Source organism: Anser cygnoides, chromosome 1 (genome assembly GCF_040182565.1).
Source record: "Anser cygnoides isolate HZ-2024a breed goose chromosome 1, Taihu_goose_T2T_genome, whole genome shotgun sequence".
Classification (NCBI taxonomy): domain Eukaryota; kingdom Metazoa; phylum Chordata; class Aves; order Anseriformes; family Anatidae; genus Anser; species Anser cygnoides.
This window is the reverse complement of record NC_089873.1, coordinates 102341154-102367124: the sequence shown is the minus strand read 5'-3', so window position 1 is coordinate 102367124 and position 25971 is coordinate 102341154. Positions and strand designations below refer to the sequence as shown.

General features: G+C 47.0%; 1 protein-coding gene across 4 annotated transcripts; it reads left to right on the top strand.

The window, feature by feature from the left end:
• Positions 1-23: 23 nt before the first annotated feature.
• LPAR5 (lysophosphatidic acid receptor 5) lies at positions 24-10227 on the top strand. 4 transcript variants are annotated; one of them, XM_067004645.1, is made up of 4 exons: positions 24-243; positions 646-874; positions 1449-1712; positions 8607-10227. In XM_067004645.1, exon 4 carries the CDS (start codon positions 8925-8927, stop codon positions 10035-10037), a length of 1113 nt encoding a protein of 370 aa, XP_066860746.1. In that variant the 5' UTR covers positions 24-243; positions 646-874; positions 1449-1712; positions 8607-8924; the 3' UTR covers positions 10038-10227. The 4 variants fall into 4 exon arrangements, with proteins under 4 accessions (XP_066860746.1, XP_047907496.1, XP_013054980.1 ...); XM_013199526.3 differs by lacking the exon at positions 24-243 and having other exon boundaries at positions 548-874; positions 1490-1712; XM_048051539.2 differs by lacking the exons at positions 646-874; positions 1449-1712.
• The last annotated feature ends 15744 nt before the right edge of the window (positions 10228-25971 follow it).

Sequence of the window (25971 nt, the reverse complement as noted above, 5' to 3'; positions counted from 1 at the left end):
TCCTGCTTTCTGGAGCCGGTGCTCTGCGGCGGTGGGCATGTTGGGATCTGCAGCAGCACCAGGGTGTAGCCTCCAACACACACCCCAGCAATCTGGTCTTACCTGCTGGCGGCTCAGGCAGCAGTGAGGAGCTCTGGGGGCTGCGCTGCTCGTCCCTGCAAGCTGAACCTCCGAGGGGCAGCAGCTGAGGGGCATGAGCCCACCTGGCAGGGAGTCGTCTGTGGGCTTTTGAGACCCAGCGAGGTGAGTGAACCTGGGGAGCGAGGTGTGAGGGATGCAGTGGGGTGGCACAGACACGCAGGGCAGCTCTTCTGACACATGAGGTAAAGGCAGGGCTGCCAAGCTGAGCCGGGGAGGTGGGGGGAAGGCAGCGAGAGGCTCAGGGGAGGGGAAAGGCCCCACAGAGGATATTAGGGATTCTTTTTGCAAAGGGTGAAGCCCCCGCTCCTCAATATATTTGCAAGTCTTTCATGGTACAAGAAACTTGGCAGGAACTGGGGGAAAAAAAAAAAAAAAATCACAAATAGCTGTGAGAACAAAGATCCCAGCAACTAGGAAGTGAGAAAGGGGGACTGGTTAAAAGAGAGAGGCACTGAAGCAAAGCAGAGTGAAATCAGCAGTTTGGGTGCTATTGTACCCTCCAAGGATTTACGAGCAGCAGGAAGATATATCCCTCATCGTGTCACTCCCTGAATGAGGCAGAACAAGGGACACAGGGAGTGAGAAAGTCAAACATAAGCCGTGACAGCCAGCAGGCGGAGGAGCTGGGAGCCCGTGAGCAGGGGACCTTCATCTGGGGCAGAAGGCAGCAGCTCTCCTGGTGAAGGACGACAGTCGGGATAGGAGCATTCCCATGATCCCCGCCTTCTTCCAGGTATGCTGGGACCACCGAGCAGAAACAGGACCTCAGGAAGCAGCAGAGTGCCAGATGGGCTCTGCAGAAGGGCAGACCCCCTCCCAGCTCTGCCTGGCAATGCTAGGTCTCCTAGCACCATGCCTCTAACAACAGGGATGACACTCGTGGCAAACGTGCCTTTGCCTACTGCGGGCACTGACACCCCGTCAAGAGCTCGGTTATTTGGGGTCCCTGACGCTTGCCAGCAGTGTGAAGCTGGGCCCCTGGGCAGGGCATCTGCCCCACAGTGCCCCCCCATGGGACCATCAGGACACCCAGCCACTGTGCTCTCTGGTGATTAAAACCTTTGTGTGCACGCACTAGCTCTCACTTCCCATATTTCACTTCTAACTTCTGTCTGGCAATATCGTGGGGAAGGGGAGGTTTTAATTTTCCCCGCAGAAAATTCAGCCATGGGGGTGGCTGTGTTATCGTGGGGGCAAAGATGAACAAATATTTGGCACTGTGACTGAGGGCATGCCTCCTCTGTTTCTCGTGCACCTGAGTATTGCGTCTTTCACAATTGCATTCGCTCTCATAGAATGTGTTTTAGCTTATCAGCTTCAAATAGCAAAGTTCATGCTTTGTGGCCAGTGCATCAGGAAGTGAGAAAGGAGGGGACATGAACTGCAGCTTGACAGATATAGAACCAGCCACGGTGGTGGGGACGGACGTGATTTGGATAAGCAAGTAGACAGAGAGCCTGCTTGGTTCTGTTGTAATTCAAGCCACTGGCAGCTCTGGTGAATGAACTGAAATCTCTGCAGTGAGCAGACAGCAAGCTCTCAGGCACCCTCAGCTCTTCACCAGCAGAGAGGTAAGTGAGACAGAAGCAGCTCACAAGCGGGATGGTCAGGGAGCGTTGGGCATGTGCTACCACAACTGATCATAGGGCACCAGGGAACCACCTAATGCCTCTTCAGTCACCCACTGAATTGAGAATTGCGTGGCAAATCTCAGTGTGCATTCAAACACGGGCTTTCTTTGGGGTCCTGTGATACTAGGAGTATCAGCAGCTTGCAGAGCTTGCTTGACATGGTGCCCGCAGTGGAAGTCCTCTTCCATGGGGCCCTTACGAGGTGAGGGTGCGTGATACCTCTAGACAGCGGGCAGTACCAGTGTGATCAGACCTTGTGAGTTATATACAGAGGTTTGAGCCCTGATGCCATGCACCTCATTAAAAACAAGACATCCCAAGTCCTGAGCCTTAGCTTTCGTGGTTCTAATTACCACAATAATCTAATTTCATGTTTAGAAAAAAAAAGGTGAAAAGTGAGGTTTAAATATCACCTCTGTTGAGTAAAAATTAACCACGTTTACACAAAAAAAAAAAAAAGAAGAAGAAGTAACTTCAATTTCTAAAACAAAACTGAGTGTTTTGCTGTTTTTTTTATTTTGAGGTCTGGCACACTCCTTGTTATTTCCTCTTGGTGTCAGATCTACTAAGCCAGCTTGTGCAGGTTGTGTTCTCATTGGCACTGCTCTGCTCATTTGCTACCTGATGCTGTGCTTTCTTCCTGCATCTACAGGCAACCCCAGAGTGCACTAGAGATTAAATAACAAGTCACTCTCAGAAACACTTACTCTGTGGCATGCTTGGCAAGACTTTTCTAGCTCTCTTTTTTTTTTCTTTCACCTCATTTCCCTGCCCCATGCATAACTCTACTCTGCTCTCATAAGTATGGAGGACTGCATCCAGCTCTGGGGTCCCCAACGTAAGAAATACATGGATCTGTTAGACTGAGTCCAGACGAGAGCCACAAAGGTGATCAGAGGGCTGGAGCACCTCTCCTATGAAGAGAGGCTGAGACAGTCAGGGTTGTTCAGACTGGAGAAGACAAGGCTCAAGGGAGACTTTATTGCAGCCTTTCAAAATATAACGGGGGGGTTATGAGAAAGACAGACTTTTTACCAGGGCTTGTAGTGATAGGACAAGGAGCAACAGTTTTAAATTGAAAGAAGATGAATTTAGATTGGATATAAAGATGTAACTTTCCATGATGAGGGTGGCAATATGCTGGAACAGGTTGTCCAAAGAGGTTGTGGATGCCCCATCCCTGGGCAAGACCAGGTTGGATGAGGCTTTGAGCAACCTGGTGTAGTGGAAGGTGTCCCTGCCCATGGCAGGGGGATTAGACTAGATGATCTCTTAAGGTCTCTTCATACCTAAACCATTCTATGATAAACCTGTGTCCCACTATGCTGTGGTCATTCATAATTTTTGTGGTGCTAGGCAGCAGTGGCTCAGGTAAGGTATTATGAGAAGATTCCTAAGACTAGGCAGAGAGATCTCAACTCATCTCATATCTCATCTCATCTCATCTCATCTCATATCTCATCTCATCTCATCTCATTCCAAGGCCTGCCTGTTTCAGCCCCTGTAAGGAAGTACAGCTATGGTTTCCCACCCTCCAAAATGAAAAGTCCCACAGGTTTGGCATGTCCTGTGGGATCTGCTTGCCTAGCAGCTCTTTTTCTGCCTCTGATGAGAAGTGCTCACCTTGGGCCTGACCTGTGGCTTGTCCACTGCTGGTGCCACGAGGCCATCAGGAGCACCCCATACCAGCCATGGCCCTTGTGCAGCTTCCTAAGCACTTGGAGGAGGCACGTGGCTGGCTGTAGTCCATGCAGGGTGGTCACAAGAGAGTGTATGTGGGAGGGGAGTGCGACATGTTCTCTTTAACTGGTTTTCAGGTTGTTTACCAGCACTCGTGTTCTTCTCTCCCCTCACACATCATCAGCAGTCAACATTGCCTCCATTTCACACCTCTACCAGCACCTCTTCCTCCCTTGCCACTGCCTTCCCTTCGTTTTAGTTTCTTCATCTCCTTCTCCCTTGCAGAATTTGCTTAGAGTGTGTGTACATGCACACATCCATGTTGCTCCTCCTGTCCGCTTCCCGGAGCAAGAACACCAGCAACAAATTCAATTTCTGCCTGAAACTATGACAGGAAGAGGTATCTGCTTTGGTGGCATCTGCAGTTTGAATTACTCTTTTCTGTCTCCACTGGGGAAAAGGCCTTTAAGGGTTCATACTGATCTACACTGAAAGGTAAAAAGATGCTTACTCCTCCTCATGGGCCACTTAAAGTCAGTTGCCAAATAGGAAGTTCCTTCAGGATTTCAAGACAGCATCTCATCACAAGGAGTATTATTTCTGTAGAAGAACAATGGAGTCAAAATATCTATTTGGTTGCTCTTCTTCTATTGCTAGTTCAAGTTGTGGTACCATTCCCTGTGTATACACAGCTGATGACTTGAGATCCCTCAGCAGCTTTTTTGTAGAGCTTGAGGTTCTTTTGAAAATAGCCACAAAGAATGCTGCGTGTGGCTTTTGAACATTAACTGACAAGGATAACTGAACCAGTTTCAGCCCTTCTGCCTCCCTGCTACCAGCCTGCTTTATCAGATTTCCTCGTCAGCGATGAGCAGTCAAAACTGTACCTTCAGAGCTCTGCAGAGAAGTGCTCTGCTCCCACAGCTTCCTCTTTCCAAAGACTGTGTACATACACATCTTAAGTTGGGTCTCTGACATCTTGATTACAGTATCTATTACATCAGATTTGAGACTATCACCTTGTTTTTAATAACGCCATCATTAGTCTTTAGTAAAGCTCAGCTCAAGGATTCTTGCTTCTGTGTTTCCATCCACCCACAAAAAAGAAACACATTCACCTGAAAAAAAAAAAAATTATTTTTCACTCTCAGTGATCTTTGCTACCAGTTCAGAACTCTGTTATCTGGTGTCTCAGAGGCTTAAGGGCTAATACATAAGGAAAGACCACTCAGAAAAAGGAAAAGGTGAAGGTGAGTAGAAAATTAAACAGATTTATTGCCCCGGTGTTCATGTCAGGAAAGTCTGGAAGATTTCCACAGCAGAAACAATCTTTAAGGGGAAATTCATCAAAGGACTGTCTCTGATGAAAATGCTGTTATGAAGGGTTATAAAGCAGCAAGATTAAGTAAGCACTTATTAAATCTCTGGCTCTTATCCCAGTGGTCCTAAAACAACTTAAGTATGAAAGAAGTGACTATCTGTGGTGCTCACTAACAGACACAATTTGAGGAAAGGCTTCTGGGAGATTTTACACCAGGGAGCCTGGTATCTGTGCTGAACACAGTTAGTAGAAGCAATAGAAAAAGAGGAAAAAAGTCAATTGGCATGCAGTCACATCTAATTACTGGGGAAGAGTCAACATGGCTTTTGTAAAGAGATGCTGTGCCTCACCGTCCTACTGGAATACTTAGAAGGAGTCAACAAGCACATGAACAGTGGCCTGTGTGGGTTTCCAAAAGGCTTTCAAAAAGGGCTCTCATGAATGGTGCTTAAAGAAATTTAGAGAAAAGGTTCATATCTGGATAAAAAGTTGGTACAAGACAGGTCAGAGAATGAGGGTAGATGGTCATCTTTTGCAATGGAGTTATAAGACATCCGTGCTAGGGCTTGGGCTGTTTGATTTATTCATGAAGGATGAATAATGAAAAAACAAATCTGTTGGAGACATAAAATTATTCAAGTTAGAAAAGATGAGAGTGGCTGAGAAGAACTGCAGAGATTAGAAAAAGAGTGAGTGACTGGCCTTAAAATAACAGCTGAAATTTCATCTAGCTAAGTGATGAGAAAAAAAACCAATCTGAACTGACCATTACTCCTTGTGAATGAGTTCTATGCCTACTCAGCTCAGTGCATACATATCTTCAACACTCCGTCTGTACAGTTTGAGCCCCTCACCACAAGGCTTACAAAGGCTGTAGAAGAGGAGGAAAAGTTCTGAGAATGGGTAACAAGAACATTCAAAATTACAGAACAGATCCTTAGAACAGAGGAGCAACTAAGAAGCTAAGACCCTTTAGCCTCAAAAAAATAAAATAAAAATAAAGTCACTGAGGGGAAGTATGATACAAGTTTATTAAATCGTCAGTGATAAGGTGAAAGTGAATAGGAATGTTTTATTCCACTTTCTCTTCCAGTACTAAAACTAGGAACTGAATCTAGCTGGTGGTGATTTAAAGTGGGTACAAAGAGACGGTTCTTCACATGAGATGCAATTAAACTGTGGAAATCCTTGGCACTGCTGTCACTGGATGTTGTAGATGGTAAATTTTATATGGTTTCAAAAAGCAACTGGAAAAAATAATAAAAGATCCCTGAGGACTATTAAATATAAATATGTCACCTCTGGCTCAGGAAATCCATGGGCTACAGTTTGTTGGAAACAGAAAGAGAACTTGAAGGAGTATCACTGCATAATTGCACTGTTCTTACATTATTCCTTCATCATCCATGATCTGAGCTAGAGTATTAGTTTTAGGTAAACCACTGCTCTCAAACAATATGGACCATATTACAGATTGTATTCTCTAGAGGTGTTTATTAAACACCAACTGACAAAAATAGGCTGTCTATCTAGACAAGTCACCTTCATCTGACAGCCGCATGGTCTGGGCACATGTTGGAGCAGGTCATGTTTTCTCACAGAGCCTGAGTCTCACTCAATTTGTCTCAGCCAAGATGAAAGTACTCTCCAATCTGTTCAATCTGGAGTCATTGCAGGGTTTTGGCTGTAGCAAAAGCTGGCATATCTCCCTGTAGTTTCTGTTTTTGAGGCATCTAATAATTTCACTTGAAACCAACAACATTCTTAGAATCATAGAATCCCAGAATCATTAAGGTTGGAAAAGACCTTCAAGATCATCTGGTCTAACCATCACCCTACTACCAATGTCACCCACTAGACCATGTCCCTAAGCACCAGGTCCAACGTTTCTTTGAACACCCCCAGTTTGTCTGGCTGGATTATTCTATACTTTAAACTTAAGCAAGTCTTCACACAAAGTTGTCATTCATTTTTAAAGAAGGAGGAAAGCCATTCAAATGTATCCTGACAAACCAGTAGAATTTTCTCTAAGCAAAATGGCTTGGTGGTGGACCTTCCCAATGACACAAAAGAATGGGCAAATTGATAACTCTCTGCTCTTTATCCCCATTCTCTCATAGATGAGTTCCACTTTCATTGTCTAATATATAGTCACCACAGTGCATCTGTTGACTCAGTTCCCACCTATGAGACCAGCATGCCCTTCCTCTTTTTTAATAGATACTCCCTCTAGACCTGTGCATCGCCCTACAATGCCATCCAGAAGGTCTGACATGCCTGTCAAGTTGCTGGGTAGCTTCCTCTTACAGTAATATCCAACTTAGGCAATTTTTTTTCCTTTTTTCCTGCTGGTATGGGGAGTCTGCTATTACGTCTCCTGGAGCCTTCTCTTCTCTCAGTTGAACTAGCCCAGTTCCCTTAGCATCTCTTCACTAGGCAAGTGTTCCAGCCTCCAGATCTTTTTGGTGACCTTCCACTGGACTTACTCTAGTTGATCAATGTTTGCCAGGGCAGTGCTACCACTAGAATCTAGAGTGGTTACCAGCCTCACACTACTTAGGAGTCACGGACATGTTTGTCTGCATTAATCCCATGGGTTCCTTCTTTACTGTGTTCCTACTTTACCTGGGCGTTCTTTGTGTCTGTGGGACATGGACTTCTTCATACTTCACGGTGCTGTAAGCAGGAAAGTGATCTGCGGACATGCAATTGCAATAGGCACCATTTATACCATGTAAGAGAGCACCCCAAAAAGGAGCTAGAGCAGGAACTGTGTGAATGTAAGCTGCTCAAGGAAATTCAGCTACTGTAACATAAATCCTCTCTTTCCTTGTGCTTAGCTGAAATTTCATAGAGAAATTGAGGCCCAGTCATTTCTACCACCACATCAACCCTGTTATTCTGTCTTATAAATGCTGAGGAAGGAACTGAGATGGATGCCTTGGTCTCATTTGCACTCAAATCTCTAGAAAAACGAGTCAGATTTCTAGAAGATTTCCTTGGCCCTCCACATCTATCCATTGAAGTTTATCCGTTCTGGTCCAGTCCTTAGCTGGGACTCAGGTTTTTATGGGTTGTTTTACCTACAAAAGGGAGCTAGGGTGGAGTCAAGTCTAATTGTAGCGTCATTCTTTTTATCTGCAATGGTGTACGAAGTTCTGTTTCTCTGATACAAAACTACCATGCAGTTTTTATTCTCTTCTAAGTTCCTTCCAGCCAGCATTATTGCTTCAAAATGCTTGCTCTCTTCCTTGTTTTCCTTCCTTACTTCCTTACTTCCTTACTTCTTTCCTTCTTTCCTTCTTTCCTTCTTTCCTTCTTCCTTCCTTCCTTCCTTCCTTCCTTCCTTCCTTCCTTCCTTCCTTCCTTCCTTCCTTCCTTCCTTCCTTCCTTCCTTCCTTCCAGCCAGCCAGCCAGCCAGCCAGCCAGCCAGCCAGCCAGCCAACCAACCAACCAACCAACCAACCAACCTTTCTCTATTTCTCTCTTTCTTTCTCTATTTCTCTTCTCCCCCCCGGCCCCCGCCCCAAGTTGCCTTAACTACTTTCTCTGTGTGCTCTTATGCTGTCCCTTTCTTGCATGCATGTGCTCACAGCAGCAATCAAAACAATGTGTATTTTCTGGGACGTGCATATTCTGTACAACAGTTACCTTCTCTGTGTTCTGGCTTCCTCTGCTGTTTAACCACTTACTTTTCTACTGTACATTTTTCTTCATCTTTCAATTTCTTTACAAATTCTTGCAACAGAAGCCACCATGGTGGGATTTTGACCTTTCAAGAGATTTCCCCTTCTAACTTGAACTCTTATTTCTTGGTTTTCTGCTCTGCCTAGGAATTGTGCTGACACTGAATAACTGGGAATGACCTTTCATCACATCAACATCCCTGTAACCACTGGAAAGAATAGATGAACTAGAGGCTGAAGCAGACTACATTACTATCCCTGCCAGATGACCATTGACCAACAATCCAAAGCAGTGCCAGTCAAGAAAGAGAGATGTGCCCATCTAACTCCCAGTTGCAGATGAGGGGAATGCCCTACCCAGAGCTTCCTCGAGGGGAATGACTTTGTTTGGTGCTTTTCTTTCGGCCTTCTTATCTCACCAGCTGTCTCAGCCATCTCATTGAGATCCTCCCCTCACCTCTGGGCATGTTAGCTGACAACTCATCTCAGATGTGCAAGGATTACAAACAACAGCACTACCTCCTCCTGCCTGGCTACATCCTGATATTCATTACAGGTTTGGTACTGAATGTGGTGGCGCTGTGGATACTAGTTCGCTGCCTGCGCCTGAAGTCTGTAGTGATGATCTACATGTTCAACCTGGCTGTGAGTGACCTCACCTTCACGCTCCCTCTGCCACTGCGACTCTACTACTATTCCAACCACGAGTGGCCCTTTGGTGAGATCCTGTGCCAGGTCTCTGGCTCTGTCTTCCAGATCAACATGTATGGTAGCTGCATCTTCCTCATGTGCATCAACCTGGATCGCTATGTCGCCATTGTCCATCCACTTCGCTGGCGGCATCTGCGGCGCCCCAAGGTGGCCAGGCTCCTGTGCCTCGTTGTCTGGGTAGTGATTCTCATGGGCTCCATCCCCACAGCTATATACCACAAGCAAAACCACTGTGTGTCAGAGAATCAGACCACATATCTGTGCTTTGAAAGCTTTAGTGACAACATGTGGCAGAACAACCTCTTCCCCCTAGTTGTCCTGGCTGAAATCCTGGGTTTTCTCCTGCCTCTGAGTTCTGTGACGTACTGCTCAATTCAGATCTTTCGGGAGCTCTGTCAAGCCAGCCAGACAAAGACCCTGCGACAGCAGAAGACAGTCCGTCTCCTCGTGGTCAACCTGGTCATCTTCATCATCTGCTTTGTGCCCTACAACACTACCTTGGCAGTATACGGGTTGCTAAAGGCCAAGGTGATTAATGTACGACCAGAAACACAGACCTCTGTGCGTGACGTGTTAATTAGGACAATGCTGTTGGCCAGTATGAACTGCACACTGGACCCCCTGATCTACTACTTTAGCACTGAAGGTTTCCGTAACACCTTTAAGAAACTGCGACAGGGACAAACCTGGGACTCAGATACAGGGATGCTTAAGAGTCAGGTTGTGGAGCAAAAGTCAACGCAAAACCATTCTGCCACAAAAACAAAACAGTTCCCATCTAAAAATGTTATCTGTCCCAATGAATCTTTGCCAACTCTTCCTACTGCAGTATTTTTGAATGACCGTATTGAGGACTCAGAAATATAACCACAGGAAGGTCATAGCATTACTGAGTTGCAGAGTGGCCCATTCAATAATTACAGCGAGACTGTGGAAAGCAGCCCAAGGTAACTTAGCAAACTGTTTGAGGGAGCACAGCAGGCTGTATGTGGGTGAACATGATGATTCAAAGCTGAAGGATGAAAGGTTGTTTTTGAATAAACAGATACATTGGTGACATGGTCCCACCTGACTCTGTTGGTACAGGAAGCATAGTGGGGAACAAGTACTTGAAAAAAGTCTGCTGTGTCTAGGTCTGGTTCCTGTGATAAGTTGATCCTGCCTGAGCACCTCCTTGATGCACTGTAACATTAAGCAATTTTGAGAATAATCAGAACACAGATACAGTACTCATTGCTGACAGAGTCAATTTAGTAGTAAATATTGAGGGAAAGTTTTTGTTTTGTTTTGTTTTCTTGTTTTTTAGATGCCTCCGATTCAGTCTTAAGTCCAGCGTGGGGCACCTAAATAAATGTCTTAATTTTCCAAAAGAGTTGAAGCATTTAGCAACTCTTGTTGGAGTCAAAGAGAATAGCTGAGTATTTAGTACGCTTACAGAAAATAAGTTACTAATTGTAGAGCAAGTCATAGACCTTAGCAAAACCACGTTTAGGAGATACATTAAATGTGCTTGTGCAGCTGTACACACACACATGCAGCACAATGCCTATACATTTACATGAAGCAAAACACCTTGGGAAACACTAGCATACTTGAGAATACACTCAGCACTCATAATGGCCCCAGGAAAAAAAAAAAAAGAGCGAGAATACCAATACCGTGGTCATTTCTGAAGATCACACTGACGTTAGTGCTTTGCACTTTCTTGTCACTTGGCCTCAGGCTGATTGATTTCAGCTCTGGGTGATTTTCACTGTCAAAGCGAAATGATGTCACAGAATGAGGCCACAGTGAAATACATTTGCTTGCACTGTTTGTACAAGCTTTCCAGCCTGCACTGTATGCGAAAGCCCTATAAATCTGCCCAGAAGCGAGAGATGCAGCTGTCCAACAGTAGTGCCAAAAAAAAACAAACAGTTATTCACTCCTGCTAGTGACCAAGGGTTACCTTCCTACTTGCACTGCAACTGAGCCTCTCTTTGGATTCCAGCAGGACCCAGGTCATCCCAGAGAGGGTCCATTACAGTATATGTGAAGTTGGTTGGTTTTGTTTGTTTGTTTTTGTTTTTTGAAAGAGTTGAAGGAATGGTAAGGGAAGTTGGTGAGAAATGTTGTCTGGGGCAAAGTCCATGTTCTTAGGCTGCCTTCTAAATTAGCAATGAATCACATTTCAAATCCCTACCTTGTGAGTACTGGGGGGAAAAAGGTATTGCGATGCATCAAGATTTTGTGTTACAATACAGTTTAGGAGACAGAGGGATTTAGAACCCCCTTTCCAATCTCCCTTGTTACAGCAGGTGACTCCAGAAAGAAGTCTAGATGCTGAGCCTCTCCACAGAGACACTTGTGTCACAGGTTGACCTGGGAGACATATGTCCTGGGCAAGTCAGCTGCACTACCTTTCTCATTGCATGCATCACCAAGAAGCCAGCCTAGATATATGTCTGCAGATGAAGGACTAATGGTGTCTGAGAGATGCAGTGAGAGGGATGGAGGAGGGCTAGAGGGGCACCAGGTACTTCTGTTTTCAAAATTGAGGACTGCCATGTGAATGTGAATCACACGTGATATGGTGTAGCTGTAGAGGCCTGTGTGCTTATCTTCTGGTAGGTCTGATTTTACTCCTTTGTTCTGGGATTTATGGGGTAGTGGAGTGGTATTACAGCAAATTTCCTTGTCCCTCTTCTCATTCTTTCTCCCTTCCCCAGATCACCATGCACCCAAGCATCAACACAATGCCTTTGCTGCTACATTTTCTACCTTGCCCAGAGAAGCTGACTTTTTCTTTCCTTTTTGCTTGGCTAGATCACCACTGCAGATTCACAGAAAGATTCGGGTGAGAAGGGAGCTCTGGAGTCCTCTACCCCAACTCCCTGCCCTCAGCGGGTGGCAGGGATCATCAAGGGCTGGCTGCTCCTAGAGGAAGGCAGCCGAGAGCCCGGAGTGGTAAGGCCCTGGGCAGAGGACCGGCCCTCACCAGCAAAGGCCCCGTGGCACAGCACCCAGGCGAGGTGTGCAGGGCGTGTTCGATGATAGCAGCTGAGCTCAGCTGAGAATCCAGGTTGTCCGATTGCCCATGGTGACGAGGCAAGTCCAAGGTCACACAAGGAAGTCGAGTCAGTCAGTCAGCTTTGGGACCGGGTCTGGAGGCAGTCACCAGGGCCAGACACAGGCTGGTGACTGCCAGACAAGTCCACAGTGACAAAGCAGGTCTTGGGTTAAGCCAGGGCGCCTGTCGATGGGTCTTGATCAGTATGGTACATGGCCAGGCGCAAGCAAGGCTGCAATCGCAGCTCAGGCAGGAGCCCTGGGCAAGAGCACGAGTTTAAAAGCACCTCAGGACAAGAGCTCCAGCTTCCCTGGATGAGGCTCCCAGCAGAGCTTTTCAGAAGCGCACCCCAAAATCACCAGAGGGAAGGGGAAGCCACGGTCTCTGACTTTCGCTCTCTTGCTAATAGCACCCTGTATGTGGGAAGCATCAGGGAAAGCACCAAGGATGGTGCTCCCTGGACACCAGTGCACATTCCTGGTAACACAGGAGACCTCTGGGATGGATGCACGTGCACCATCCTTGCACAGGTACCTCCAGGGCATACTTCTGCAGTTGTCATCCTCACAGAGGCACCAGACTCCCCAAAGCTGGGGTAAACGGGGATCGTTCAAGGGCCTGCAAGTTTGCCAAATATGAACGAACTGTCAGGTGGCAAACGCCACTCCACTGAAAGAAGCTGCTCCTCTGCCAGAGGTAAAGCATGCTCCCAAAACACAGAGCTTCTCAAAAAGAGCATGAGAAAACATCATCTTTTCTTGTAGTTTTATTCTTAAAAATAGCTAAACTATTTTTACCTGGAACATTTTATAAATATACCACCTCCAGCAGAGGAAATTTTAGCTCAAATATTTTGACAAAATTATAAATAACTGAAAAGTTGATCTCTTAATGGAACTCATCAAACAACTTAGCAATAAAGAGTGTTGCTGGCCACACTTTGTGCAGTGGGAAAGTTTCTGAATTTGGGTTTCTAAAGGCTTTCCATTATTGTTATATATAGTCAATGGTGTGCCCAGTGTAGGTTGCTGGCTTTTGTCCTCTGGGTTTTAAACCATTTCTAGCTTGCATTGGTTTTGTTTCATTTTTCAGAATTCTAGTCAAGTTTAATCACTTTGGATTCTGGAGGGGATTTGGGTTATTATTCTCTGCCAGAGAGAATGTGTGTTAGCTAGGTATTCTTTTTTTTTCTGCATTTTTGCCTTTGTTTGCCTGAAGTTTTTATTCCATCATGGGGTGATAAGTAAGAGAACATGTATGTACTGTCTTCCAGTGAAATGAGTCACTAGCCCTGTATTGCTTTACAACTTAATGAGTACATATAAAACAAACAAATCTAAAAGACTCAGGGTATGATGGTGCCCATTTCACCTATTTAAAAAAAGCTTTTGACACAATACTGATTGCCACGAAAGAGAACAACTATAAAGCATGTGTTTAAAACAGCAGAAACAAACAAAACCCATGAGGCAAAGGTATTCAGGAAAGAAAACTTAAATGGGAAAGTTCACCAGAGCCTTTTCAACCCATGTAAGTGACCCTTTATGCCCTATTGCAATAATTCTTTAATAAATATTTTTGCTAAGTATGTCAGGTGAAAAAAAAAAAAAAAGATGCCATTCATTACCCTCCTGCACTTTGTGTCATTTGCAGATGTGCACATAAAACAAATGTCTTCTTATCAAGTAAGACTAAACAAGTGAAAGGTCAGAGAGATGGCAAATGAGCACAGAATGCTTATTCTGTGTGGATCAGACAGGTTATCTGCAAAAGTCTTAAGTACATGAGGATTTCAAGTCTTTTGATTTCCAGAACAGACATCCATTTTTGGAAATGGCTCCTTGTTTGGACAATTTAGAAACATGTAGTTATTACTATTAATCATGATCCTAAATGAATTTTATGCTTTCTAGAAATCCACAGACAATCTGAATTCTGCAAGTCCACTTAAAAAAAAAAAAAAAAAAATTTCAGAAGTCCCAGAACAAGCCAGACTTAATCTTAAAATTGTTTTTATTACTCCTTGTATTCCTTCCACCACATACGAGCTGTGTGTGCCTCCCACCACTTGGTGCATTCCTCCAACAAAATACGTATGTCGTATTACAAATGTCCTTGCCAATTTAAGTCGTCCCTGCTTTGGGCTTGGGTACTTTCTCCCAACACTCCGGTCTCTGGGAGTTGAAACAGTTGTCCTCCAGAGGTCCTTCCAACCTAAATAATTTTGTGATTCTCTGCTCCTGTGTTTTAGATGCTGATTTGGTATCCCAAGCGTTTTTCAGTGTTGCACAGAGAAGTGTTAAAGAGAGAAACCCTCACCCCACCACCAAACCCTACCAAATCCTGGTTAAAGGCTTCACAGTGTAGTGATGTTTGGTGGTGTCTGGTGCTTCTTTAGTATCACCCACTCTTAGAGTTCTTCTTGCTTGGATAATACTCTGCTGACATCCTGACTGACTTCCAGCTGCAGCTGTAGCCCTTGTCTCTGCAGCTGAGAATCACTAGTTCGTCTAAGCCTCATGTTTCATTAATTTCTTTTGAAGCCTTTCTTTAAAATTTGTATATTCTGCAATGCTGACAGAATCTCAGCAGAGGCCTGGCCACTGCTGTGTTGATAGCAGTGTACATACTGCTGACCGAAACCATCTCAGGGTTTCCTTGTGTTTTCCCACATTTCCATGTCATCTGCTGTCTCTTCTCTTACAGTGCAAGAGATCTTTGAGCATGGATCATCGTTTGTTTGCCTTGCACACCATCTTGCCCAATGGGATAGTGGTCTCTAAGGACTTCCAGACAAGATGAGAAAAAATAGCACAATATCACTGAAAAATTTGCTATGCTGCTAGTTTTAGCAGAGGATAATAGGAATTAGTATGCTAAAGCCCAGCGTAGTTATCCATGCTTTAACCTATTTAACTCAGGTAGGAACAGTGACAAGGGAATGGTGAGCTAGCCTTCTTTGTAAGCTGTAACACCTCCCTGCTCTGCAAATGCTTGCCTCTGAAGAGCAGGCAGTCATTCTCCACTTCAGTCCCTGAAATGCAAGGGAACAAGAAAGCGCTTTCCTCCAGGGGGCAGGGGTGTAGGGGAAGGATCAAACTTTCCACCACAAAGTGATGATGAAAGACCTCTTCTGTGAGGTTTAAAAAAAAAAAAAAAAAAAAAAGAGTAAAAAAGTAAAGGCATCAGTGAGCTACAAAGCAACCTGTCACTGCATCAGGAATGGACGCAGATGACAGGACCAAACCCTGAGAACGATGTGACACTGGGAACAGCCTGTCCCAGCTTCAGACAGACACCTGCAGGGTCCCGGCCTCTTCTTTGCCCTCCTGCGAGTCTGGAGTGTCTGTGTAGGTGAAAACACCGAATCAAGGCGTAGCGAGAGTTTGCTGAACTGGGGGTGGCGCTTTCACCAAAATTAACGTTTTGCGATGAAAAATTCACTTTTGGACAACGCTGAGCGTTGGTTGTTTTTTTTTTTTTTTCGTGTTTCGGTGTTTTTTCTTCCTTTTAATCTGAAACCACAAAAGACTTAATCCCAAATAGCCTTTCTACGATCGCACTGCACACCCCTCAGCGCCCACCCACGCGTGCACACACTCGCGGGGTGTCAGGAAAAGCACGGGGGGGGGGGGGTGGCAGCAGCCCCCAGCCCCCCGGCCCTGCCGCCGCCTTCCCGGCTCCCAGCCCGAGCTCTCCGCGGCCAACAGCGGCCCCCGGCGGCCTCACGGCGGCGGCGCTGCCGGGGCCGCCCCGCGGGACCCCCCGCGGGTCCCCGGAGCCTCGCCGCGGCCCCTGGAGGGGCTCCACCCGAGGATGGGTTTCCCCGGAGGGTCCTCGGGTCCTTGCCGGGGCTGCAGCAATGCTCGGCGGGGCGCGGCGTTATTTGCGGGGTGTCTCCTGCTCCTGAGCCCGCTCAGCCCTCGGGGAAAAGCCAATTAAAACATAAATAAATAATACCGATAATAAGGAGAAGAAGCTGTAAAAGGAAGGACGGGAAGGTGTGAGAGCCTCTTTCGCGGGGATGGAAGGGGAGAAGAGCGAGAAGGGGAGTTAATTTTGTTGTCAGTGGAGCAAAACCCCGGTATGAGATGAAGAATGCAAAAGGAACACCAATAAAAGCCTTCCAGAGTAATCTTGCCCATCACACAGGCCCGTGTCTTTCGTGGGGACTTTGCCTAATCACAGACCGGCAAACGCTGGATTTGCACACTTAGGGAGTGCTGCAGGAAAGGAAAACACTCACTAGGAAGGTTTCAAAGCCCTGCACTTTCGGTTCAGAAATGCCAGAATTAGTTTCCTCCTTGTGGGCTCCTTGTGCATAGGTGTTGCGGTTGTCCTTGGTTACACAATGAGATTGTTTTCTCCACGAAGTCCCTTCTTTGTTCCCCGCGTAGGAAGAACACTGCTCACAGAAAGAAGAAGAAAAGTAGCTATTTGCTCTTTTTTTTTTTTCTCATATGCAGTACACAAAACTATGAGCTATTTAATGCACATATCCAAACGCCACTCTGCAAATAGCGCTACCGATCTTCTCATTCCCATGCTTTTCTGTAGTATTTATCCTTACTGCATCCAGTGCCTTCATAAATTTGAATTAACTTCCTCCACAAGAGGCCCGTAAGCCAATATGGTATTACTGCTAATTTATAGGCAGGAAATGTTGTAGCTAATACATATGTTCTGAATTACCTCAGATGTCACTTTTCGGAGTGCTACATAGCATGTGTACATTTTCCATGCTGCTCCTACTGATTTCATTCACGAATACAAGACATAAGCAATTCTGCAATTCAAACTCCAAAGTCTCAAGCTGAGAGCTATTACAAGAAGGGTCAAAAGAGCAGTGGTTTCCAGGAACAGCTTGGCGTACGTCCTGATGCCTGGTGTCACCTGGGGGCTCCGGGTAGAGGCAGGGGCTGCTGAGGTGGTGGCAAGGGGGTCGCAAACACCGTGTTGTGGGGAGGTGGATTCTTCAAAGGCTTCTTTATCAGTGTGTGAAATCTGGATAATGAGCAAGGGGAATTAGACATTTTTATTGATGAGCATCCATTTGATATAATTAGCATTACAAAAAAAAAATTAACGGTGGGACAATTTGCATGATTGCAGCACTCAAGTCTCTGGTTACAGCCTATTCAGAGGGGAGAGAGAGGTTAAAAAAAAACTGTTGGGGAAACTTGCTGCTGTGTGTTGGGGTAGTGGTCGCTACCGCACCGCACCTGAGATGTGGGGGAGTCTGGGTGGCAGCATGCACAGGGGAAGCCTTAGGAGAGAACTGACTTTGGGAGACCTGCGAGGGAAATGTCATGCAGCCATAGTAGGGCTGTGTCATTAACACTTGTAGAAATTATTGGCAAGGGTTTGTAAGCTCAGAAAGGATTGGTGATGCCACAAGCTGGTTTGGTCTTGGAGGGTTTTGCAAAGGGTAGTGAAGCAATAATTTGCTGGACTGGAAATCGGAGGCTGTCTTTGTGATCTGATTGCCTTATTTGCGCATCTGGAGTGTAACCCGCACAACCACTATGCATGCTTGGAGGTCCAAAAGGACCTGCCTCCAGAGAAGGGAGGTGATGAGGGAAACTGGTCAGTCAGGAAGAAAAGCAGCGACAGAAAAGTACCGGTGTGATCTGGCAGCTGGTCAGGTGAAGTTTATAATCTAGCAAAAGCACCTACATTTATAATCAATGTGAAAATGATAGTTCAGCAGTAATATGAAAATAAAATTTTGAAAGTAGAAGCAAAAGAGAGACAAAAAGGCAAGATAGGTTGCTCTACGTCATTCTGCACTTTGTACCTTCTAAAGTGAGGGAGAAGCAAGCTATTGGGCAGGTTGCAGTGACTTACTGGACAAGGAAGAATTAGATAGATGAGAAGCAATAGGAAAATACTCTGGGTACTTAATTTAGAAATGGTATTTATTGACTTCAGCTGTTTCATAGTAACTGCCAGTAACAATATATTGTCAATCTGATAAGTAGATCATTGCCACAGGGAGGCTGACATAGATGCTTCAAAGGAAGATGTCCAGACTCATAATTTGAGTTATTTTTGAAGCTTGGAAGGGCCCTGTCATACATAAAATCATCTGCTTTGTTTTCTTCAAACCCAACCCTATGCTACTCAGTTCCCTCCATACTGTTATTCCTTATGTCATTTTCTAAACATGCAGTCTGAAAGTACTAAGAAAAACAATTATTTTCCAAAAACCTGAGGCAATTTATGCCAAAAACATGATTCAATGGGGAGAGTAGCTTCCCAGGGACACCAAAACATGGGATGAAGCTGACTGTGCCTGCCTTTTTTCACCACTTCTCTTTCTGTCCTTGGGTTGACTTCTGCAGTCCTCTATAGGAGGTAGCTTTCACCAATTTAAAATAAAAAATGTCTCCTTCTGGCTCGGATTTAGCATGGAGATGGTTTTAGTGGTCTTGAGAAATAACCTCCTCAGAGCTGATGGTTGGATCCAGCTGAGCTTTGTACTGCTTTTCCTGCCTGCAGGGCTAAGCAGGGTGGTGGGTGGGGATTTCAGAGTCTGACAGCCCTTTTCCTTGCAGAGTTTCTGCTAGCAGCCGAGTGTCGAGTGTCGTGGAGGGTAGTTGTCCTGCTTTAATGTTTCAGATTGGCGGGGCACTCACTGCAACAAAGCCAGAAAGGAACGGGCAAAGGCTCTGAGAGCTGCTGGAGATGTTTGTGCTCCTTCCCAGAGGAACATTTTGAGATGGTAACAGAAGAGTGACCCTACCAAGAACGCAGTGTCTTCATAGCACTGCCTCTGCGCTTTGATGCTAGGGAAAATGTCCAGAAAGACATTTTGTTTTGTCTCTTTGGATTCATGCCACAGCAATGGATGCTTTTGGAATCTGAGATGGGGCTTTGCTTATGTCTGAACCTGCTCATGTCTGAATCTTGGAGCTTACAGCTTCCCAAACCCGTATAGCTCACAACTGCTAGTTGCTACTCCTCATCCTGCACCAAATCCATCTCAAGTTCCTTCTTCATGTAGCACAGGGGGTGGTTCCCAGACTATTGTTTTGAAGAGTGAGCTGATCAAGGAGAGGCAGCATTACTTTCTACATCCTGTTAAAATTATATAGAGAACCCTAATTGGAAGGGACCCACAAGAATCATCAAGTTCAACTCCTGCTCCTACACAGGACCACCCAAAACTCAAACCGTATGTCTGAGAGCATTGTCCAAATGATGTTGCTCCTATGGCTTCTCCATTAAAAAAAAAAAAAAAAAAAAAAAAAAAAGGTCTTGAGATTCCATAAAATGTGAAAGACCACAGAAAGTGAGATTTCACTTGGCTCTACATGTAACTACTACAGGGCAAACTGGAAATTTTGTTGGTAAGTTGCTGTGTCCTTGTTTTGGCTGGCTGGTGGGGTTTATTTGGCTGGTGAAGGATTGTTTTAAAGAAGATGGTACCAGAAAGACTTGAAGACCAGTTTTAACACCCAACATTGTTCCTATGTACAGCTTCTGGGGTTTTCCTATTGCTATCCTTGTTTCTCCTTCAAGTCTGGGTGACTGCATCTGTCAGCAAACATGCCAGATGTTGTAGAAAGAAGCATGCCTGAGAATGGCACACCTTGTAGTGCTCTGTCACTCACTCAGTCTCAGTCTTTCCCACTCTATCCTCCGCAGCATCACAGTGTTTCAAGAGGGTGGGTAAAGGAGAAGAAACAGAGCCTTCAACGGGTGTTGGGTAGACCCCATCCAGCTCTGACATCCTGCCTCACCAGCAGTTCTGGTGAAACCCCTTACAGCCTGGGCAGTAAGTGAGCGTGGAGGGCTGGTATGGTAATTGTAAGGGGAACTGGTATCATGACCTATAGGAATTACCCAGCTTGCAGGTGTATAAGGATCACGGTGGTGAGCTTGTAGGAATCCATAATACACAATCACACAGGGATTCCTTTTGTTAAACATCTTTATCACAGATTACTGCAAATTACTATTAGTAAAGGAAGTAGATATTAGAAGTTACAACAAACTACCACCAGTAAAGCAACTGTACTTACGATTAACAACTTACATGCATGCCTATATATATATAGTATTCAAAGAGTTACTGGTGCAGCACTCACCAAACCTCTCCCAGGAGTGAAACTAATGAAGTGGATGAAGTCTGACTTCACAGGTGATCCAGGCACAGACTCTGCAGACAGCCAGGTGAGGGTGCAGTCCCCAGCGAGGGTCTGGTCTGTACAACAGGAGACTGTGAGTAGAGAAGTTCACGCAGGGAGAGATCTCAGAAAGAAGCTCCATTTTGGGTGGAAACCGAGTGATTTTTTTATATTAGAGACATAAGAGGGAATAGGACACCACCACCTGGAGCAGCTAGTAGATGTTGCTAACTTCTGTTTTTTACCTGGAATAGCCAATAGATGATGCTGTTTTTCATTTTCTCAGACCAAGCTTTACTTTCCCAGGCTGTTTTTCTGTTTTTCCAGATAGAGCCACCAAAAGATGTTGCCTGTTCCTACTTTCTCAGGCTGTTTTCCACCTTTTGAGACTATTTTTCCACTTTTCCAAATGATAAGTTTGTTGTTGTAGTTTTCTTCCTTCCCTTTTTTTTTTTTTTTCTTTTTTTTCCCCCATTTATCAAGGGTTTCTCAGGATGTCTTGGTTTCTCGGTAGACAGTTGCACTTCAAGGATGCCAGCTGTGCTTTCCAAGGATGCTTATGGTTCCCAGGCCAGGTTCCCAGACCAACAATTTCCAACCTGGCAGACATTCTCTTCTGTACATATTTCTCCTATTATACCTAGGTCACCTTTATGGCTGGTCTCACCAAATGGGCAGAGCATGTAGGAATTAGGAAGAGGTACAGCTCAGACCTCAGGAACACCTTCCCCTTTTTCACATACAGAGCTTTTTTTCTGGTCTCTCTTCCCTGAACTCCCCACCCTCTCCCCTCTGTCACTCACCCCACCACCACCCCCAGAAATAAGGGGGGCTGTAGGATTTGTTAACAAAAGACATTAAAATAGATGAGTCTTGATTCATTTGGTTCAGTCTCGGTGACATTACTGAGGAGTATAGGGAGAGAGTGGATGAGAATGTGGGCACCAAAAGGGATGCTTTCTTGCTCGTAAGATGGCCTCAGGATGTCATTTATCAGGAGAAGGAAGCAGATCTTTTTTAGGACTATCTCATTTGTTTTCTTTCATGTGAAGAAAAGCAGCTCGGAATTTCTTGGAGAATCCCCTCCATCTTACTCTTTCTTCTTTTTCCTTCTCTCCTTTGGCACTTCATGGTAGCAGTGCTGCCAGCCTGAGCACTCCCAAATCATGGGAATTCAGGAATGATGAGTTGAAAGATCCTGGGGGTTTGCCTTTGTCCCCAGAACAGAACAGATATTGGCAATTGCTTGTCCAGCTACTTGCCTACCCTTCCATCTGAAATCTCTTTGCCCAGTTAATCTGAGTGCTCTTCCTGCCCTCTGGCTTATTAATGCGCCTGTCACAGCTTGTTCTTTCCTATCTCTACGTCCAGTGTTGTTACTCCCTTCCCAACACTTTTAGCTCCCCTTTTCTCCTTATTTCACTGTCTCCCTATTCCTGCCTTCTCTGCAGATCCCAAGACTAGTTTGCTTGTCCTAGTCTTCCCTCTCTCTAAGCTCTGCTTCAGTACATGTACAGTCTTTTTTTATTGATCCCACATACTCTGACTTCCAGTCTAGCCATGTTATTCAGCCAGTCAAGGCTCTTTTCTCCCTTTTCCACACCTTCTTTTTCCAGTAACTGCTCCTATCTCAACCCACATACCAGCTCCAGCATCGCCCGTCCCCAGACTTGCTGTCCTCCTTGCACTCCCTTGCTCCAACTCCACCTCCCCTGGGCCCAGAACAGCCAGCAGAGCACGTGTGCTTGCCCTGGCAGCTCAGGCAAAGCAGTGGTTGCAGAAAATGTGTGGCTTTCCCTCACAGTCCTAGACAAAATGCTTTTCTCTGCCTTTTTTTTTTTTCTTCTTTTTTCTTTTTTGAGTAAATTAAATGTTCAGGCTGAAGCCATATTAAAAAAAATAAAGGTCAGATTCTGGCAGACAGCCAGAGTGGAAAATTTCAGTTCCAATCATAAAAGTTATAAGCAACTGAACACTTTACAACAGGACTGTCCAGACAGTCTAACTCCAGCTCTGCTTTTAACTTTCTTCTTGGTTTGCCTGCAGCTTGAACTTAGCACTTTGGGATCTGTCACATTTCTGTCCCTAGCAACTTGAGAATAACTGGCAGAAGAAAAAAAAATGTTTATCTGCTCTGCGGACTGATATGAAAGGAATACGGCACTTGCTTTGCCATAGATCATGCCTTCTCAGAAGCTTTGTCTGAACTGTGAGGCAGACGGGGATGGAGAAATGAGGCTTGATAGCTAGAAACAGCTGCTTCAAATGCAAAGGCTGAAACATTTATTTGAAAAGAGAGGGGGGCAAAACTGAAAACTGGAGTTTTTCATAAAATGGTTTGTCCATTTTACCAATGTCATAGGAATAAATCAATCAATTAAAAAGCAGTCTAAAAGTGTGGATTTTTAAAAGCAGTAGGCTAAATGTGGTTGTGTGTAAGCCTCATCAGAGATACAACATTTTGAACTGGTGTAATTAAATTTGTTGAGTTCTTGCACTAAAGGATTAGACGCCTGCTCACTGAGTATAATCGTGGTGACAGCCCGCAGACTGGCACGGCTTGCTGCCTGGTACATGAGTGCCCCTCCTGGGCCTGCTTACGGTGCCGATGCCGAGCTGTTGCTGTTGCCCCTAAAGAAACATTACTCCTGTTCCCTGGGGGCAGCAGCCCGGCTCTCTGAGTGCTGCTATGGGCACCGAAGAGGAGGAGAGGAGAGGAAGGAGGGCATGCAGAGGGGAGGAGGGAACACTACTGGTATGCCATGCAGGCAGGGGGTGTCCCCGTGGGGTCCCAGAATGGCCACTGAGGTCGGACCACCTGCCTCAGCTCAGGCCTCCTCCTGCAGCTCATGTGCTGTGACACGCTGGACTTTGCACTGGAGCAGGAGCAGAATATTACACGCATGCCTGCTGCTTGCTCTGCACACCAGAGCTGAGAGGAGCAGCTGCTGCTACAGCAGGCCAGTAATGGATGGCCAGGGTGCAGGAGCGCCTGAAGAGTAGCAGGTTGTTACTGAGTGTATGCTCAAACCACAAATCCACGCAATTAAAGCCAGGCTTGAAACAGTGCAAGTTCCTCCTCTGCATTAGGTGCTCACAGTATTTCACTGAAGAGATGTAACATTAATCTAAATGCGTCGTGTGCAGGCGGTACAGGTCACTCCTTGCAAACCGAAGCTCTGCGTTAGCTTGTTAGCTCAGCCTGACATCAACCCCTTTGGCCCTTAAGCTTTTACACAAGAGAAGTGAAGGACAGCTGTCTTCCTGACGAGTGGAGACCTATTAACGGGTACCAAAGTGCACAGAAACACGAAAGATATTGAGCAGGAGGCATTGTCGAAGGGACTCGGTGCTTCCAGGCTCTGAGTCCGGAGCTCCTTCTCCAGGCTACGGGGAGCGCTGTGTTTGTTCATCCGTTTGTTTCTAGCCGGTGCCAAAAGATCACGTGGAAACAAAACAGGCAGGCCCGACGTGTGACAGCCGGAGGAAAACGCACGGTGCTTTGCAGGCTGCACCCTGCACCACGCCGCGCTCCCTCCCCTGCAGATGCTTTCTGCGCTAACCGATCTGCCACAGGGGGACTCTGTAAAGCACGGAGTTTGCCAAGGGGGCTCCCGCATCCACCGCCAGAAAGCCACCAGACAAAGGGACCACACCTCAATGCCTTGTGCTGCCGTGTGCCGCTGGCGGGCAGAGGGCCGTCTGCGTGCTCCTGGCAGACCCTTCGTCCGGCTTCACCTGGAGCAGCGGCGGTGGGCTTTTGGCAGGAAAAGTAGGATCTTTCCTGCAATTCCTCTTGCTTGTTTTGAAACTCGCTGCTGCTGCTGCTGCTGCTCTAGAGCCTAATCCCTGTGCTTGTTGCGCGAGGACCTAATGGGATGAACGCAGAGGCACCTTGGCTGTGTTTGTGGTCCTCACCACAAAGGAAACATCTGGCTGCTCTGCCACCGCCTGTTACTGTTTCCCAGTGCAATAGATACTTGTAATCCACTGTTATTTTGGAGTCTCCATTCACAGTGTGGGAAACGGCATTTTTTCGGTCCTTTCCTGAATGCAAACATTTTACATTTTACTATTTCGCACCTTTAGATGTTCGGAGACTTTTGCTTGCTTTACCAAGAAATAAACGTATTTTGCGGGTGCTGAGCTGTGCTCACAAGGACGGGCAGCGAACGCAGCCGCCACGGCCACCAAGCGCTCAACAACGCTACGGTGAGCCGATAATAAACATGAGACACAACAGAGGGACGGAAGCAGAGGTGAGCAAAACCCGAAGATGGTAATAACCACATCGAGGAGCAAAATACACTCCTGTGAGCAGAGGGCAAGCTTGAAGTTATCTTTCACAGCAGGCGCACGATAGCGCAGATGGGAGCAGGCAGCCCGCCGCCCACAAAGCTCCGGTGAGCCCACCAAGACGAGGGCCAGGCCTTCCCATGGGCAGCAGGGCGACGGGTGAGCCGAGTCGGGGCTCCGCAGCCGCTAACACCGCACGCAGCGGCACAGGGCCCGTCCGGACCGGGCGCGTTTGCCACGGCATCGCGCTCTTCCGCTGGCCGGTGGTGGCGGGCGGCGCGGTGCCCCACCGGGGCGGAGAGGCCACGGGGAGCCGGTGGCTTTGCCGGGAGGGTGCCATGACGGGGCCGGGGATGAGCCAGGACGGTGGCGGCAGTCGAGCCGAGCCGGGCCAAGCTGAGCCAAGCCAAGCCAAGCCCGCGGGGTCAGGCTCCTGCTATTATGGGATGGCGAGGCCCTGAGTTGGGGGGGGGGGGGGGGGAGAGAGAGAAGGGGAGGGAGGGCAGGCGGTGGGTATTATGGGATGGCGAGGCCTTCTGCGGCGGGGGAGGGAAAGGGAGAGCCCGCGACTATTATGGGATGGTGAGGCCTTCCGCGACCGGAGGGGGGCAGGTGGGTGGCAAGGGAGTATTATGGGATGGGCAGGCCCTTCTGCGGCGGGGGAAGTATTATGGGATGGGGGTGCCCCATGAGGCGGCGGCGGGGAGGGGGGGGAAGCACGCGGCTATTATGGGATGGCAGGGCCCTCTGCAGCCAGAGCGAGTGGAGTATTATGGGATGGCACAATTCCCAGTGCGTGTGACCGGGCGGTTATTATGGGATGCCGCTGTACCTACTGCCTCCCTGGGAAATATTATGGGATGGAGCAGACGGGGGGGGGGGGGGAAGGAGGAGGAGGGGGGATGCTATTATGGGATGTCGGTGCAGCCCAGGGCGGGGGGGCTGCAGCCAGAGCCGCAGTTCGTGGGGTGCCCATCGGGACCCCCGTTATCCCGCTGCTCTCCCGGTGTCCCCGTCCCGTCCCGTCCCGCACAGGGCCCCTCGCCCCGGCTCCCCCTCCCCAGCCTCCCACCAAGTCGTAGCCAATAAAGCCGGCGGGAGGGTTATTATGGGATGGCTGCTCCACGGTGCGGGGGTGGGGGGGGTGGTTGCCATGGAGCATTTCCCGTGGGTGGCTATTATGGGATGGACTCGCCTTTGTGGACTATTATGGGATGGATGTGCCCGGCGCCGCAGGGTGGGGCTGCCCAGGAGGGCTGCGGGGGGACCTGGCTGGGGGGGCACAGCCTGGGTGCGGGGACGTGATCGGGACAAAAAAACCTGC